Source organism: Uranotaenia lowii, chromosome 3 (assembly GCF_029784155.1).
Source record: "Uranotaenia lowii strain MFRU-FL chromosome 3, ASM2978415v1, whole genome shotgun sequence".
In the NCBI taxonomy this organism is placed as follows: Eukaryota; Metazoa; Arthropoda; class Insecta; order Diptera; family Culicidae; genus Uranotaenia; species Uranotaenia lowii.
The window spans coordinates 236,084,605-236,104,113 of NC_073693.1; the positions used below are offsets into that span (position 1 = coordinate 236,084,605).

General features: G+C 36.8%; 1 protein-coding gene across 2 annotated transcripts in view; it reads left to right on the top strand.

The window, feature by feature from the left end:
* Nucleotides 1-19,509, top strand: part of LOC129751670 (hemicentin-1) — a 1,296,938-nt gene that overhangs the window by 739,852 nt on the left and 537,577 nt on the right. For both annotated transcript variants that reach the window (XM_055747314.1, XM_055747315.1), the window contains exon 9: nt 11,143-11,287. In XM_055747314.1, coding sequence (XP_055603289.1) covers nt 11,143-11,287 — 145 coding nt within the window. The remainder of the gene's footprint in view (nt 1-11,142; nt 11,288-19,509) is intronic.

Genomic DNA, 19,509 nt, shown 5'->3' on the forward strand with positions numbered 1-19,509 from the left:
GTTTTAACGATAGCTCTAGAAAAAAAATCGTGAAAATGATGTTTTATTATACCCGTTAGACCCTACCCCCCCCCCTTAATGCCAAAGTGACGTTTATGCAATTCTTAGTTTTGGCCAATAAGAGTGTTTTTCTCTTTGTCCCCATTTCCTTCTTTTCTTGACTTTTCCTGAAATGTGATACTGTAAGCAAATCAAAATTTATGAAAAGCCCCGGAGCAGTTCAGAATGGGAAAGTAATAAGTATTTCAACAAAAGAAATTCAAACAGCTATTTTAATTCACTCCCCAAGTGAGGTGAATGAAGACAGAGGCTAATTAATCGTTCATTTGAGCTTCCATTATATTAAACCTGGATTAATGCGTTGTTTATCGCTTTGTTTTTTTTTTTTTGTTTATTCCCTTTTCATCACCCATATCCAATTATACTTGAAAAAAATTGAATACTGGTGACTTTCTCTAGGGGCTGAAATAAACGAAGAAATTTTTTAGTTTTTTATTTTTTTTATTTTCAGTGATAGCTGAAAGCGAATATCTTCTTGGTTTAATTTAAAAATGAATTTTCTTCCGTTTTACATTGTTTTCTTCGTATGCAGAGAATTCTAGACATTGCAATGCCTATGTTAGTCATGTTGTCATGTCATGACATGTTAGTCAGTTGTCTTTCTTTTTCCGCCAAAATTATGTGAGAAGAAATTTGCAGACATGGCACATCTCTTTTTGTAGTAATTCCGAAAATTTTTTCTCATGTCTGAAATATTGTGATTTGTTAAGCTTCAGATTTTTTTAACAAACTCCCAATTACAATCTGTTTTTTTTTTATATCGGTTAACTGAAATGCATTTGATTATCTACATTGAATTACATATATGATCTTCTTTTCAACAAATCAAAATATTTTTCAAAACATGAATGCTTAAGTACTGATCAAATAAAATTAGAACATCAACAAAATTCATCAAATTTTGTTCCAAAGCAACATCAAATCAAAGAATTGAAAAATCCTTTTTTTATTCAAAAAGGCATTGAAAATCTTATTTTACTTGAAGAATTGAAGTAATTTCCATTTCATACATGAACTAACGAACTAGGCTTAAGGGGGGAGTAGGGTCTAACACTTTCAAAAAATCGATTTTTTTATTTTTGTATTTTCTTATTGTTAAACATTTCAAGAATGTTGTTTCAAATTTTCAAGTCAATCGAAGCAAAACTGTAGAAATTCGAGACATCGTCATTTGAAAACTACTTCACTGATTCTTTTCAAATTTGGAACATATTTTCTACATATAAAATACCAAACCCCAACGATTTTCTTTTTTTTTACAATTTTTTTCGTGAAAAATTGTAGTTTTTACTTCAAACAGCCACAAAAATTTCATAATTTTTTTTAAAGTTAAATAAAATCGATGGGTCCAGAAAGACATCTATTAAAAATATTTTGCTCTGATTTTTTGACTTCAGATGATTCTGTGCTGAGATACAGTGTCCACCGCAAATCCTTTTTTCTAAAAGGCATCCTTAAAAGTGCTCCGTCACCGGCTCATTTTTCAATATTTTTCTACGAAAAAATTACTAAATGTTCTTTTAACAATGCTTTGTATAATGCAAAAAATTTGAATACATTTGTTTGAACGATAGCTCTGAAAAAAATTTCGTGAAAATGGTGTTTTTTTACCCGTTAGACTCTACTGCCCCCTTAAGGAATATGGGATTATATTTTTTAAAGTTTATTCAGAACTTTGGTTTTAATTGTGATCTTGATTTCAAAATAAGAAATGAAAAATTTGTAACATTTGAGGGAGACCAATGTGTATTAGTAGAGGAGAGTGGGGTATCATGGGCCACTTTTTTTCTTTGCTTCATAACTTCTTTATTAGAAATGATAAAATGAAAAAAAAATGGATTGGTTTTCTACATTTTTGAGGTATCATTAGGCATTTTTTGTTATTTTTTATATACATAAATTTCCCGAGTTTTGACTGTATTAAAAAAAGTTCATTTTTTTGAATTTTGAAAAACTGTGGGGAAACGTGGGCCACCCTTTCCAAATTGACTAGATAACGTCCAAAGTTTATGAGTGGACCCGAAACTGAAATTTCATTATTCATCTAGTTATTTTAAAGCGATTTGAGATGAGAAAACTTAAAAGAGAGTTGTGTATGATCGAATAGATCCTAAAACCTATCTCGCGAACGTTTCTGCAAAATTCCATATATGTATATGATTTTTGTTCGTCTCTATCGCAAAGATGGACAAAACATTTTCCATAATTCTTCATTTGGCATAAGGAAACTTTACAAATTGTTATAATGTATTTTTATTTCTGAACGTGTATAAAAACATCAAAATATAGGTGGCCCAAGATACTCCACAAAATGTGGCCCACGATTCCCCACAAGCAATGATTTGGAAATTGGTTGCGTTTGTGTGACCTATTTATGTTTCATCAAAAATTTCTTTTCCACGTGAAAGAACATAACAAAACCAATATCGTAAGCGTATGAGCATATTTTTGTTATGTACTTGAGGTCTCGCACAGATACAATTCTACGGTGCTTGTTTAGTTATGTAAGTACATTTTTTTAAGCTAGTTTCATAAAAAAGCATATGATACGTACATAAGTCAACAACATATAGAAAAACATGCTTACGCAAAGCGACGACGATGACAGTTGGATTGGGATTTTTATCTCAACACACAGCTGAGATATTTGAAGTGGCCCACGTTACCCCACTCTACCCTACATATTATCAAAATTGCATTTATTTTTTTTTCTTAGTTCTAATATCTGGCTCGATACTAACTTTATTTGTTTTGGATTCTGGTTCATATTTTTCTTAAGACTTAAGTTTTTATTTTCCAAGCTTCTTGTGTTCGGAGATGTTATTGAATCAAATACCTGTTTCTGACATCTAGTACAGAGTGTTGGTTCTAATTATGAGTTTTAGTTAAAAAAAAACCTTTATTGTATTCATAATTCCAATTAGCTTTTAAGCTTCTTAGCTTGGAAGGAAGAAGAGGAGATCTTATAACGTCTCCTTATTTTCAAATGTTTTTTTGATGATGAAATTCTCATGGAATCACAAAGTTTATACATTCCATTCCCGAACTAACTGAATTGATCCTGAACAATTAAAAAAAAAAATCAATTGAATAAACTTAAGTTTGCCTATATAAATAAGATACGATAAATATAAGGAGGAGATTTTTCAATGGAATATTCCATCGTTTTCAAAACAATTAAGAGAATGTCAAAAATTTGAAGTCATATTGTTGAATTTACTTCTTGAGTAAAATGGCATTCTTCAATGTGGCCGTAAAATTAACAAAACAAAAAAACGGGGTTAATAAAGGCAATCAAAAATTTTGCCCGCACGTATCCGGACTATAAAATTTGAAAACCTGGCAAAATCCGGGCATTTGATTTCAAAATTTTCTCAAAATCCAGGATCTACTCAACAAAAATCAAGAAAAAAAACCCCTGAGACCGTTTACGATCATTTTGTTAAAACTTGATAGAAAAATTTAATTTTTATACACCAAAATCATGATAATTGTATAATTATTTTTTTTTAGATAGATAGATTTTATTCAATGTAAAAACTCAGAAGAAAAACCTTAATGAACTTGCGTTCCTCTAAAAGGTTTCATTTAAAGCTAACAAGGATATAATTCAGTATGGCTATGCTTACATTAACCGCTCTAAATTGGATTTCAAGAATTTTTTTACACGAATTTTAAATATAGGTACATTTTCACTATGACGAATTTCTCTACTTAGACGATTGTACATTTTTGGGCCTGTAGTTTCTAATCGCCTTTCTCCGATTCTCGTTGTTGAACTCTCTACAAATAATCTATCCATAAACCGGGTATTATGATTATGAGTTGCATGATGTACATTGAAATTATGGTGGATGTTCTTGATTCGTACTATTCGGTGCATGATAACCAAAGTTTGTAAGTCACGCAAGCAGCTTATTGGTAAAATGTTATGTCCTGGCATTCTATACAGATCTAAGCTGGGGTACAAGTAGGGAAGCTTAAAAATAGATTTCAAACATCTATTCTGCTGAACTTTTAACGTTAATAAATTAGTTACATTGGTGTGTCCCCAAGCACTAATAGCGTATGTATAGCGACTGTGTATAAAACTATTATATAGCTTTTGCAAAACATGTCTTGGCATGAAATACGAAAACTTACGGATTAATCCACAAATGGGGGCACAAGTTTTTACAAGATTTGTTATATGTGGCTTCCAAGATAAGCGGTTGTCTATGTGCACTCCTAAGTATTTAAAGCACGATACTTCTTCTATTTCACTATTTTTGTGGATAAGTTGTGAATGTGGCGGCAGTTTCGTTTTGATTCCACGAAAGTTTATAAATTTGGTTTTAGTGGCATTCAATGTAAGTAGGTTGTTCTCGAGATATTTATCTATGGTAATCAGATCACTCTCCATTTCACGAATGACGGCTTCTACATCCTTCTTCGAATATTCCAGTACCGTGTCATCAGCGAACAGCTTCGGGATACCACACAGGGTAAGTTTAGATAAATCGTTCACATAAATTAGAAACAGAAGCGGACCTAAGTTGCTCCCGTGAGGTACGCCTACACTTATGGGTAACTGAGAGCTTAATGTGTCGTTGACTTTAACTACTTGTTGACGATTTTCCAGATAACTGTGCATCAGTTCGTTTGCTAAGCCTCTTATACCATACCGTCAACTGGGGCAACATGCAACAATTTTCAACTTCAATGGCTTCTAAAATCTTAATGCTTACAGATAATCATACCTCTTGTACATCAAAAGTTTTAAGGTAGATGAGTCACCAAACTGACGTAGTCAGAAAAATTATTGGTTTTACCAGTTATTTTTAAATTAACAAAAACATGCGATTTTCACCCTACTAAGAAAAAGGGGTAAGTTGCAACAAACTCTGTAATTTATGAAAAATCAAATGAAAACGATTAAAAATTCATAGTTTTTGATACATTTGTGATGTCATAACGCATAAAGCACCAATTGCAGTAAATTTTGGTTTTGTTCGAATTAAATTTTTAATTTTTTCTGACAAAAATGTTTTTAAGAAAAAAGTGTTAATCTTCTGCATACATTTAGGGGTAAAAAATACTCTAAAATATTCTATTAGCTCAAATCATGAAAATAAATTTAGGAATGGATGAAATTTTAATGTTAACCAACGCATAATGCAAAACAATCATATCCCAGCATATGGAAACGCGATTTATGAGATTTAGGTCCGATTTGTATTTTGTTGCATTTTACCCCAGACGGGTAACTGAATTATAAAAATATTTATTTCAAAAAATTGAGTGACTGTTCGAAAAATATTTCCACATGATCAATGTTGGTATAAGATGAGGAAACCAGTTTAAAGTTTGTAGGTAATATTATCAAGCCAATCCGTCATACTGGGTAAAGTTTTTTACGGCATCGAAAAATGTTAAAAATTGTTCATTCATTGTTCGATTTTCAAATTTTATATGAAAATCAAAAACTTAAAAAAACTATTATAAGATTCAAGAAACTATGTCATCATCATTTTGTAATCATTAAAAGATAACTTTATCTCATAAAATTAAATTAAAAATTGAATCTGTGTGGTGTTATATAAATGTTGCATTCAATCCCGCTGTTGCATGATGCCCCGTTTGACGGTATTTATGTTTCTAATTTTTTCAGCAACAAGCTATAACCTATTGTATCAAAAGCTTTTGATAAATCAAGAAACAAAGCTCCCGGTATTTCATTCTTCTGATCCAAACTGTATGACACACTATTAACTAGTTCCAGTAGAGCTATCTCCGTGGAACCTCCTTTACGAAATCCGCGTTGATATTGATAGAAAAAAATTTCACCATCTAGAAACTCCAACAGTCTTGTTGCGATCAGCTTCTCAAATACCTTGCTAAAGGCAGAGAGAACTGAAATCGGTCGGTAACTATTAAGTGCCTTAGGATCACCGGACTTGAACACTGGGTGGACAACAGCACGCTTAAGACATTCGGGATACTTGCCCATACGAACACTATCGTTGAAGGCTGAAGTGAGAATATGGGCTAAAACCGCGTGGTGGGTTTGAAGCGCTGACACAGGAAAACTGTCCACTCCAGAAGCTTTCGAATGATCCAGACTGGATATTATTGTTATGACTTCTCGGACGGTAGATGGTCGAAGAAAAATTGAGTTTCTGATCCGCTTGATGGTTCCAAATTCATCTATGTTTCCGGTCGAGTGGTGTTGGCTTGCAAGATGCTGTCCAATTGCAGTAAAGAACTCGTTGAATGCATTTGCCACAGGTAATGGACTATCAACAGATTCTCCATGCAGATTCAATGTCAGCTCATCAGGTTTGGAATTCTTTCCTATCATCTCGTTAATTCGTTTCCAAACAATTTTCATGTTGGATGTATTCATAAGTTGCTCATAATATTCGATTTTCGCCTTCCGTTTTGCATTCTGTAGTTGCTTATTCATTTTCTTCATTTGTTCGGAAAGATTGAGATTCGTGGGGTTCTTTTACCATTTCTGCAAAATTTTATCCCTAGATTTCAAAAGTTGCCGTATTTGTAGAGTCATCCATGGACATATTTTCCTCATTCGAACTACAGCGGTAGTGACGTGGGTATGTTTAACAAGAAGTTGTTGGTAGCGCTCAGTTATAGTATTCAATCTAGCATTCGGGTCTTGGTTCCGAAAATCAGCATTTCTTAGGAAATCAACGAAGTCTTTTTCGAGATGTTCTCGATTCGTATGTCGCCGAGATAAGATTTTAACTTCCGGTGAAGCTTTTTTGTTGATGTAAGTAGTGAGAACAGGCCTGTGATCACTGATGTCACACTCAAATGTGCAATTAATTATTGAACGGAGGTCGTTGAAGCGAACGATGCTGTGGTCCAGCAGATTGTTGCTAGCAGGTCTGGTGACAATGTTATTTGAGACAGCGAGGCTGAAGCAACTCAAGAGACTTTGGTACTGCAATACTACACTATCGTTCTTCCTATTGATAGGAATATTGAGGTCACCCAATATGAAGATGGGCTTACTGAGGTTTGCTTCGGTGAGAAGTATCTCTAGGTGGTTAATGAACTTGGAAAAGTTGTAGCCTGGTGGTCTGTAAATTCCATGAACAGTAATCGATTCTCCGTAGTGTAAAATTTCGATTCCAATATGGTGGTATCCATCATCTTCAGTATTGCGCTTTATAGTGAACTTTATATCATCCCTTACATAGATTGCAAGGCCGCCGCCGTTACTTAAACGAGATGAGAAGGTGGCTTTGTATCCTGGTAAATTGAAAAAAGCAATGTTCTTTTCCTTTACCCACGTTTCACTTATTACGATAACATCGATATTTATCTTCAGATTTTCGAGGAATATTTTCAGCGAATCGAATTTATCTGGATTATTCATTCCACGAATATTCATTTGCAGAAGTTTAGGGTTCTTTCTATGACTTTTTTGAATATCTTCTGTAGATTTGCAGAAGATATTGGTACTTTTTTGTAGGATCAGTTCATCAGTCATGTTTGGTTAAATCTAGGTATAAGAACTACTTTGTTTTTAGTGCATAGGGATGTTCTTCAAATCCGACCGTGAACGAATAACAATCGGTTTACATTTCGAAGTCCTTTTTAAAAGTATGTTTCCATCTAGAGCGGGCCAAACATATGCAATATTGAGCTGTTTTTGCTTACTTCGCAGTTCTTGAAGTAGTCCATTTATCATCGGTGTTAATTCACTACGAACAGATACATGGACTTGTTCTGATTGGACATTCGGGGCATCTATTTTAAGTTCGTTGACGTAAAGACGGCCGTACTTACGTTTATCATCAAGAATCTTAGTCTTTGTAGCAACATTTTTCAGAACAACACGAATTGGAGGCTTGTTTTTCGTGGAAACAGAAGATTTGAATCTTTCGCATGACAAAATAGAATCTACTTGGACATTGCATCTTATTTAAAGAAATGAATCCAACTGTAAGTTGTAATTTCAGGAACTAGACAAGATGAAAATTAATGTTGAAAAACATGCGAAAAAAATTCGCCTTGTCTCCCGGTACGACTTGAATCCACATCTTGCGCCTCTCCGGGGCCCATGTATTAACATTCTACTACAGGAGGCAGCCTGGCGTATTTTCGCATGTTTTTCAACATTAATTTTCCCTGAAATTTCAACTTACAGTTGGATTCATTTCTCTAAAAAAAAAAAAAAAAGTTTCGCTGACTGAATGTTTGAGTCAAGATCCATTTCTGGGTCACAGTTTGGAAATAGTTTTGTTTGATTTTTCAAATAAAATGAATGAAAACGGGCTGAGCCCAGAAATTTTAAAACGATATACGGGCAACCAGGTCGGAACTTTTCGTCAAATTTGTATCAAATATCCGGACATTGTTTTTTTTTTGTCACAACCGGCGTTGTCCAATCTACGGACTTCTCTGTAGATCTACGGATTTGAAGCATTTCTACGGAGCTACGGATCGATGCTTCCAACGGATTTTGTACGGATTATACAGGGCCCGGCTATGGAAATGCTACATTGAAATAAACATATAAATTGATCAAAACAACAACTTTTTATTTCACATTCATTCAATTTCTCTTGAAAACACTCACTCTCACTGAAAAAAATTTACTTGTTCACCCTTGAGTTCAACCACTCTGCGTATCGTATGAGGCCCGCAGGTGTTCTTGTGGTATTTTATCCCAGGCTGCCACGAGATGTCGCTTCAAGACATCCAAACCTTCATGTTTCTTAGAGCAGACTTCGGCCTCCAACATACTCCCAACAGCGTAGTCCATAGGGTTCAGATCTGGCGAACTCGCCGGCCACTCGGAGCTCGAAATGAACCCTGGAAAATGTGGCGCAATCCAAAGTGTGGGTTTCTTCGCTTTGTGAGCCGGTGCCGAGTCCTGTTGGAAAACCCAATCCCTGGAACCAAAATGTCGACGTGCCCACGGTTCGTTCTGTAGAACTAGGCCCCGATATGTATTTTGGTTGATCTTCACTCCTTCAGGGACAAAAACCAGCGGAGTCCGGCCATCACGAGTGAATCCGGCCCAAACCATCACCGATGCTGGTTTCTGTCGCCGGTTGGCCATCAGCAAGTCGGCATGGCTTCGCGATCTGTCTGGCAACCAAACTCTGTCGTTCTGGTTACTTACGAACTGCTGTACGGTGAAGAGTTTTCGTCGGTTACCACGATATTCTTAAACCTTTCTTCCGCGGCTCTCTTCAGCAGCGCCTTCGCTCTTTTTACCCGTTCTTGTTTCTGCTTCACCGTAAGGTCTTTAACCTTTTGGATCTTGTAGGGCTTTGTCTAAAGTTTATCTTCCAGGATCCGACGGAGTCTTCGATCTGATTTGTTGAGATCCTCTGCCAATTTAGTGGCACTGAGGATTTATCTTAAGGCGCTTCTTGACGATCTTTACCATGGCAGGAGTCACCACAGTAGATCGGCGTCCCCCACCATACCGTTTTTGACACTTCCGGTCTACAGGTATCTTTTAATCTTTTAACTGTACGGTATACACACACTTATATCGGACAGCTCACGAATTATGTCCTTTTGTCGTTTGCCAGCTAGGAACAAGTCAACCACAGCGCTACGTTTCTGTTCGAGATCCATTTTCCGGCTAACACCTGATTACAAAAGTAACACTTACATCCAATGATAGCTAAGCCTTAATTTAAACAAAGCGACGAGGGGTCGTTCAAAACTGTTTCGTGTGCAGCGAAATAATTACTGTGGAAGTAATGTAGAAGATCAATAGCCGGACCTTGTAGAAAAAATTATAGGGATTCTTCGGATAAATGGAAATTGTATTTATCTGGCGACAAAAAAAAAAAGTTTGCCAAAATCAGTACATTTTATGATTTTCGTTAAACCTACGAACTTTAGCGGTTTACAATCTGGCAAAGCTGGTCATCACCCATCGACTCGAGATTTTAGCCGAGCGCGGTCAATTGCTTCGGGTTTGCCGCTACTTATGGTCATATGAAGAAGCAATCAATGCTGCTCAAGGTTTCGAGCAGACTAGTTATAGGTACAGAGATTAATTGTGAGCAAAGAACACATGCGAGGTACACATGGAGTGTATCGATAGGAGATCCAGCAGTCGACCGATGAAGCTCGACATGTACGCATGCTGGCGCCTTTTATGTCACGTTCACCCTGGTGTGACTGGCTAACGAGGAAATTGCGGGTTCAAGTCCAGTCGGTGGGTGGTGTTTTTTTTTTCGAAAAATTTATGATATTTACGGCTTACGTTCTTTCTTTCTTGACATTTCATGTTTCTCTAATACTTTTCATCACCTATAAAAATGTGATAATTTCCAAATACGAAGATGTACCAAGACGAGCTTAGAACATAAAATTTGATTCGAAGACAAAATTTACTTCAAGCGTTTACCATTCCTTCATAAAAATTCTCGCCACACCGTTCTACTGGTTACCTTCAACCACGTGAATCGAAATAGGAGTAGCCTTTCCACCACCATCAAAATTGAGAATGCTTGTGAGTGTGTGTGTGTTTTGGTATTTGCATGTGAATGAATATGAGTATGTATGTTTGTATGTGTATATCCCCTGATCGCAAAAGCACTTACACGGTAGCTTTGGTCGGTACACGGTATAGCTTGAAAACTCATGGTCGGACAGCAAGCAAGCAACAGCAACAGCAAAAAATAAAACTTTTACTTTACGTTATTCCCGGCACTAATGGGAAATATTTAATAGATGTTTATGCTAATGGAACAGCATATTTTCGTGTCGTAATTTTGGCCGCTGGCTGGCTTGGCTTGGCTTGGCTGGCTCAACAATGGCCGACGATCCGGACTGACTTTTTCGGTGGAAGGGATAAAAATGAGTACGCAAAAAAGCATCATTCCGGGGTAAAAGTAGTTATCCTTCCACTTTCCAGTTCAGGAATATGAACAATGGTCAATGGAATGGGGTAAAGGGGTTTTCGTAACTGATAAGCTACCGCTAAATTCGCGAAATGTAAATATTTCTTCTGGAGGTTCTCGTGCTTTGTTCACTTAACTCCAATTGCTATTGAATTTATAACCTCAACTTTATTTTATTCTTGTTTTTTTTTTCTTCTTGCAGACTTCCGAGGACGGCAACAGCACTATGTCGTCCTTGAGCTTTACCCCGACTAGGGAGGACCATGGAAAATCGCTCACCTGCCGGGCCACCAACGAACTTGTCAAACGGGGGACAAAAGAGGCGTCCACCAAGCTCAACATTTTCTGTAAGTACCTACCATGTTTTTAAAAATCATATAAAAATTGTTTTTTTTTTTTAATAAAACAAACTAAGAATTTTGAAGAACAAAAAATATGCACAAACCATTTCAAAGGAGAACTTGTATTATTAAAAAAATTGTCCCCATTTTTTTTTTTGTTCTGCGCTCTATCTTAACGATCTTTCGAGAAGATTCATCGTTCTTTTGTAGCCTTATGATAGAAGCCATAACTTTAACCACCTGAAAATTACCACCTGACTAAACTTTCTCAAATGTAAATGAATCGTTTAATTGTACGTCTTATCTCTTCATCGGATACTCCTTTGACCGGAGACGGGTCAGTTGACCGTAAAGGTGTTTTTTTTTGCTTGCTCTATTCCTCATTTACCAGAGAAAGGTAACTTTCATTATTTTTTTCTATCAACTCTGTCCCTCGACTAGAGAAGCCTTCTCTAGACGGATGTTTTCCCCTTTTCTTAACCGTTCGGGCTTTTTCGTTCCGATTCGTTTGACCGGTCAAAAGGCTGAATTGTTATTCCACCCCGTCCGCTTTTCCCAACTGTCCTGTCTAACATTTTTTCCTTTTTAACGACCGCTTAACGCATTTTGTGACAGAAATTGAACGGACAATTTATTTCCGGAACGTCGTTATATAAAACGCGCTCCGTCTTTCCCCTTTTGCAGTCTGTGCAAATACCTTCTTGGGAAAAGATCTAGGAATTTGGCAACCTGCGGGAAGCTTACGGAGGTCCTTCTCGGGAAGGTTAAACCCGCATGAGATGGAAAATTTGTCTAGGTTAAATTTTCCTTTTTTTTGCCGTTCGTGGCTGTCACCTTTGGTTCAGTGAGCATTCTGGTTGACAGTGATGGATTCTAGGTGGGAACATTTTTTTCCCCTTTTACCTAACTCCCTTTTAAAACAATCATTTCAATAAGCGTCGGTATACTATTTTTGTACAAAAATTTCGTTCAATCTAGTAACCAGAGCTTCTGTCACGCTTTTCGTTCAACTTAAAAAAAATCTTAACATTCGTATCCTAGCAAAATTTTGATTTAAAAAAAAATCGATGATAAGTAAGGCCTGACTCAAATTGCATCACAGGGAAAACGCTGTAGGGTTGACCAGTTAACCAATCCTTTTCAAAGTTTCTGATAAAGGCTTAAAACTCATAACTGAGTTTGAGGCATATTTGTTTCATTCAAATTGAATACCATTTTTTGTACAAGCTATTTTGAGTCCATTCGTTAGATTTTGAACAAAGTTTTACAGTTTTCCTGTACAAAAATCTACTTTTTTATTAATTTCTCTCCAGGATTGAATTCCTCAAGATCTATTCGTAGTGTTTACTTTAAAATAAACCAGTTGGAATGGAAATTTGTTTTCACCATGGGTGTACGAAATTTATTCCAATATGTCAATCTTTAGAGTATCATATGAACTTTATAATGCCATATTTCTAATCAAAAACATTTTTTTAAGAAGAAATTTTCCAAAATGTTCGTTATGGGTATAATTGATGTCTAGAGTCTAAAAAGATATATTTTTCTCCTGAATGGATCGTGACCATTGGTTATCATGATATAACTAATATATGTCCAATAACTTACATATGTTATCCAATGATTATCTGTAAAAAGGACTAAAAATACTGTATTTATAAAAACCAGAAAATTGCGCCTTGAAGTATGCAATGATGGGTAGTAGACAAACATTTAGAATTCTCTTTGTCTGATACTTACAAACTGTGAAAAGAAAACTAATATGGCGAAAAAAAGTCAACTTACCTTTAATCTTCGGATTTTATTAGATTTTTGCCTAGGGCCAGGGAACCCAGAAACAAGGATCAAGTCTCCTCTAGTATCTCCTGTAACTTAAAAAGTATCATTTTTTTTAGTCTTACGAAAATGCTTCTAGTTCATTTAAGAATTCAAGTATCGTTTTAACTTTTGGGACATATAAATTTGAATCTACATTCAGTAAGAAAATGGTGAAGACGACGAGTTGCTAAATTTTCCCAAAAAGATTTGATGGAAATAAGGAAAGGGGATCAAGTATCCCCGTTCTCCCCTTATGTTACGATATATTCTTCATTTCAATACTTACAGTTCCAAATAATGTTTGATAACAAAACTCATCATTAACTGCACGATTCAAGTTGTGTTTCAACGTTCCAAGAAAACTTTGAGGGTTTTTTTTTCGAATACCTACAAAAATTTAACGTAACGACATTTTTACAAAAGTTGACAAATCGAGGAAGAATGACCCTAACGGGTTAAACTCTTATCAAAAAAGAAAAAAAAAATTAAATTGACAATTAAAAACCAATAATGTCAACAATTTATTTTCAGGCCTTGAAAATGCATGAGGGAATATCTGAATCTAAGAGTTGTTTTAGCTCAGTGGTTTTCAAAGTGATCCCTACCGCCCCCTTGGGGGCTGCTGAGAGCTTCCAGGTGGGCGGTGAGCTCGATTTCAAAATTTGGGGAGCGTTGGAAGGGCTCTGGGGGGCGGTGATGTCGTAATTCACATTTTCACAAATCATGACACATCGTAGATTAGAAATAACAACGAGTAAGTTCGATGCAAAACAATGTAATTACCTTACCGAACTAAACATCAGGTTCAAGAGTAGAATATCTATCATATCACAGAACTGCAAACAAATTTTTATTCCAGTATCTCAATAATTTTTTATCTAAAAATGTATCTAAAAGATTATTTCTATAAATTTTCCCAGATTTTGTATACGCTCTTTATGTTGTTGATCATATTTTGTAAGATTATTTTGATTTATACTTAAAAAGATTATTTTAAGATGACAATGCTCATTAATCTTTCAAATGTACCGTCTAAACAATCTGCTAAAAAAATCTTCGAAAAAATCTGTGTAAAAAGGCGTCATCTGTGATTAAGTGATAGATTTTTTGGAAAGAAAATATGAAAGATTTTTTTTTGCTGAATAATTTTGAACATCTCTAGATAGATAGAGATAAATAGCTAATTTTGAACAGGACTCAAATTCAGATATCAACAAATAATACTATTTTGTACGATATTTCACCGGCTTGATTATAAGTTTGTTTTGAATAATGCTAATGATGGTAAATCCAGAATTTTGTTTACCAAAAATTCAAGATTTATGATTTTATATCAAAACAAACTAATCAATCACTTTAAGTCATTGTTCAGGAAACTTTCCATAGAATTACGATATTACTGGAGTTTATGGAATATGAGGCCCTTGGAACCAAAAGGGTTTAAGTGCACAAAAGCTAATTTCGAGAAAACAAGCATTTTAGTTGTTATGTTTGGTCATTTTTCAAAAATTTGCATTTTTCTTTCGAACGAAATAGTACCTATGTAAATATAATTCTGAAATTCGAAAAATTCCGGAATTCAATTTGGAAAATTAGAATCGTTGAAACTATTAAATCAAAATGGACCATTTTTACACTTATAAAACCCCCACCCATTTGGCTCTGAGGGCTTCATATAAATTTGAATGAATTTTGAGTAAAGGTAATTTTTTAATTATCCAACGGGTTTGCACCGGAGGTCTTCAGATCTTCCCCAAAATTGAAAATTTGATTATTTTTTACGACTTAAAACACATATATTAGCACATCAAAATACATTATATTTTTTTCAGCTTTCCAAATATATTAATTAATTTTTTTTTAAGTAACTTCCTCAAACATGAAAAATTGTAAATAAACTTGAAATGGTGTCTAAAAGTACCGTCTGTGCAGTGCAGTTGGTCGACCGTTGTTTGTTTTCGAAGCGACAAAGAGATTCATTGTCATTATTTCTTTCATAACTCTTATAGGTAATATTGGCCCACTTCGGTGTCTTAAGATGAAAGTTGCATCATAAAATGGGCTAAACAATGGTATTTTTGGCAGAATATTCGGTAATGCAGACGGTACTTTAAGACACCATTTAAAGTTTATCTACATTTCTTTATGTTATTACTTAAAATTTTTTAAATGTTATATTCGAAAAGTTGATAAAATTTTATGATTTTTGATGAAAAATAACAGAGTTATGATGCTTTGAAAAATGGTTTTATTTTATTTCCAAAAAATCTAACCTAATCCAACTCGAAAAATCAAAATGTTAGAAATCTAAATAGTAAAGATTAATCAAATTTTCAATTGTTGGAGAGATCTGAAGACCTCCGGCGCAAATTGTCAGATAATAAAAACAAATCTCATTACAACAACACAAAGCCAAAATTCATTCCAACTCAATCGCTCAAGCTGAACGGTTGTGTTCTCCCAACGTTTCGATCGGAGTGTGTTTTATTATAACTCGCTGCTTTTGTGAAATCGGACAGTGCAGTTAGTCCGAACGTGGTGGTTTGTTTTTCTACCGACCAAATCGTTTGCCGAATTCCAGAGACACGAAATTGAAATTGGCGTGAGTTTTATCTGGCCATCATCATCGGTGCGAGTGTTGTCGCCATCGGGGAAGTGTTAATTGTTCCCCCGACAAACCCGAGTGTGGATAACGTGGGAGCTGTTACCGTTGGTTCCGGTGCTGTTTGCCGTGGGTAGCAGGATACAGGACGTCTCGGTGGATCGGTCGTTTGTGTTCAAGAGCGTCATCAGCAGCAAAGACTCAACTTGGTCGCCATCTTCTTCCAAGGACCACGTGGTTGCTGAACAAAAGAAGATACATGCAATTGAAAAGTGCAAGAACCTTTGTAAGTCTCTTTTTTCATTTTTTCACTATTCTCTCGTCTATTTATTTCCCTGTACATATTTTGAATTTTGGTTGCTTCGGTCATATTTTAAACACGGGCGACATTCGTGTTCCCGTGCAAAAATATGAACGAAGGCGGGGGGTTAAACTCGTCATCGGTGGACGAAAAGGAAGCCATGTACGAGAATGAAGAGCATTTGGAGGATTCAGACGATGCTGGTCCCTCAAGTGCTAATCATTCTCGTACGTCCAATAATTCTTCATCACCCACAGATGACAGTGTAGCTCCTCGACTCCGAACCTACACAGATGGTTCGTCTTTTTCTGGGCCATGGGTGGTTTTCATCCGGCCCAAAGCTAACGGCAAACAGCTAAACGTAGTGCAGATCACTAAAGATCTGGCGAGGTGGCCCTCCGTAACCTGCGTTACTAAGGTGCGACCAAACAAGTTGCGCGTTGTCGTGGACAATCATAAATCCGCTAATGAAATTGTTGCCAGCAAATTCATTAATTTAGAGTACCACGTCTACATTCCGGCTCGAAACGTAGAGATAGAGGGCGTGATCTCAGAAATGAGTCTGGAGGCTGGGTACGTTAAATCCCACGGCGCTGGTAAATTTAAGAGCCTTGATTCGACTTCGGTCGAAATCTTGGATTGCCGCCAACTCAATACTACCACCGTCGTAGAAGGAGTTAAAAAGTACTCGCCTTCAGCTTCATTTCGAGTGACCTTTGCGGGTACCGCCCTCCCTCACTACGTCTTGATTGACGGAGTTTTGAGGCTTCCTGTGCGGCTCTTCGTGCCTCGCCCGATGGAATGCAAAAATTGCATTAAATTGGGGCATACAGCTTCCCATTGTTGTAGCAAGAAGCGTTGCCCCAAATGCGGGGAGGTTCATGGGGATGGAGCATGCTCAGCAATAGAACAGAAATGTATCTATTGCGGGGGCTCACCTCATGACATCTCCTTGTGCGAGGCGTTTAAGAGCCGCTGGGATAGTCAAAGGCGCTCTTTGAAGGAACGGTCAAAACGTTCCTATGCCGCCATACTAAAGGGCGCGGCGCCTCCGATCCAACCGCAGTCCAGTAACATTTTCACAGTGCTGCCAGTTGACAACGAGGACACAACAGATGAGGAGAACCCGTTTATTTTTGTAGCGAACTCGCGAAAACGTTCAAAACCAACTACTAAGACCCCTAAGATTCCGAATAAAATCCCGACAATCAGCCCTCCAATCAACATCACCAAAAAAGTGATTGCTACAGACAAGAAAAAACAAGTTCCTCCTGGATTCCGCGCGACCTTTTCTCCACAGAATAATTCAACAGCAGCTGGGACTTCAAAAGCTCCCGTTACTAATGCGGATTTGTCAGAATCAACTCATCAACCGGGACTTTTCAAGTTTTCTGACATACTTAATGGAATTTTCACGTTTTTTAACGTTTCTGAATCCATAAGAAGTATTGTTAGTGCAATGCTTCCTATGGTTAAGACATTTTTGAAGCAATTGATGCAAACTTGGCCCCTTCTTTCAGTGTTTATCTCTCTCGATGGCTAATTTACGCCGAGAGGTCGGAGATATCACTGTTTTACAGTGGAATTGTCGTAGTCTCGTCCCTAAACTGGACCCGTTCAAATTTTTACTTCATGAAACTAGTTGCGATATTTTTGCGTTGTCCGAAACTTGGCTTTCTTCACAATCTAACATCTCATTCCACGATTTTAATGTCATACGTCTAGACCGCGACGATTCTTATGGAGGGGTGCTTTTGGGGATCAATAAGCACCACTCCTTCTATAGAATCCACCTCCCTTTATCAGGAGGAATTGAAGCTGTTGCATGTCATACAACTATAAGAGGTAAGGACTTATGCGTTGTCAGTTTGTACTGGCCTCATAGAGTTGCAGTGGATCGACGTCACCTAGAGGACCTGTGCTCAGTGCTCCCTGAGCCAAGGTTGATCCTGGGTGACTTTAATTCGCATGGAACTGTCTGGGGAGAACAAATTGACGATAGTCGTTCTACTCTTATCTATGACATTTGCGACAGTTTCAATTTAACAATTTTGAACACGGGTGAAAAAACACGAGTACCTAAACCTCCTGCAAGACAAAGTGCAATTGACCTCTCACTCTGCTCAAACTCACTATCATTGGATTGCCAGTGGAAGGTAATCCCTGATCTCAATGGTAGTGATCACTTGCCAATCAAAATTACAATCACCAATGGGGTTAGCTCTTCAAACACAATAAATATGACATATGACCTTACAAGACACATCGACTGGAAAAAATACTCGGACGAAATAACATCAGCAATCGGTTCTACGAATGTTTTACCTCCTGCAGAGGAGTACCACTTTCTTTCACGTTTAATACATGAAAGTGCACTTTGCGCTCAAACAAAACCCATCCCAGATTCATCAGTTCCCCGAAGGCCTCCAAACCCATGGTGGGACCAGCAGTGTTCCAAGCTTTATAAGGACAAATCAAAAGCATTCAAAGATTTTCGGAAATATGGAACTCTCGCCCTTTTTGAAGTATATGTTTCCCTTGAAAATCAGTTTAAAAAATTGGTCAAGGGGAAGAAAAAGGCGTATTGGAGGAATTTTGTGGGTGGCTTATCAAGAGAAACATCCTTGAGTACCTTGTGGAGAGTGGCACGAAGCATGCGTAATAGATCATCTACGAATGAAAGTGAGGAATATTCACATAGATGGATATTTAACTTCGCACGGAAAGTCTGTCCAGATTCTACGCCTGTACAAAAAATAATCCGGGATGTGCTTCCTGAAAGGTGTGGTCTGGATTCCAGTTTTTCGATGGTCGAATTCTCACTTGCCCTCCTCTCTTGCAACAATTCAGCTCCGGGTATTGATAAAATTAGATTTAACTTGTTGAAAAACCTTCCGGATGCCGCCAAATTTCGCTTGTTAAATTTATTTAATCAATTCTTGGAGCATAACATTGTTCCCCAAGAGTGGAGACAAGTGAGAGTTATCGCTATCCAAAAGCCCGGAAAACCAGCGTCCGATGCGAATTCGTACCGTCCAATAGCGATGTTGTCTTGTATACGTAAATTGATGGAGAAAATGATTTTGTTTCGTTTGGATAAATGGGTAGAAACAAATGGCCTCCTTTCAGATACTCAATTTGGGTTTCGAAGGGGCAAAGGAACAAACGATTGTCTTGCTTTGCTGTCTTCAGAGATACAAATGGCGTACGCAAAACGTGAGCAAATGGCTTCAGTGTTTCTAGACATAAAGGGAGCTTTTGATGCAGTCTCAATAGAGGTGTTGTCAGACAAGTTGCACTCCCGGGGTCTGCCTCCACTATTGAACAACATCTTATACAGCTTGCTTTGTGAGAAACATCTGAACTTTGCTCACGGAGATATTGCAATTAGAAGAACCTCCTACATGGTCCTCCCACAGGGTTCATGTTTAAGTCCACTTTTGTACAACTTTTACGTAAGTGACATCGATAGTTGTCTCTCTGAAGGCTGCACTCTAAGACAACTTG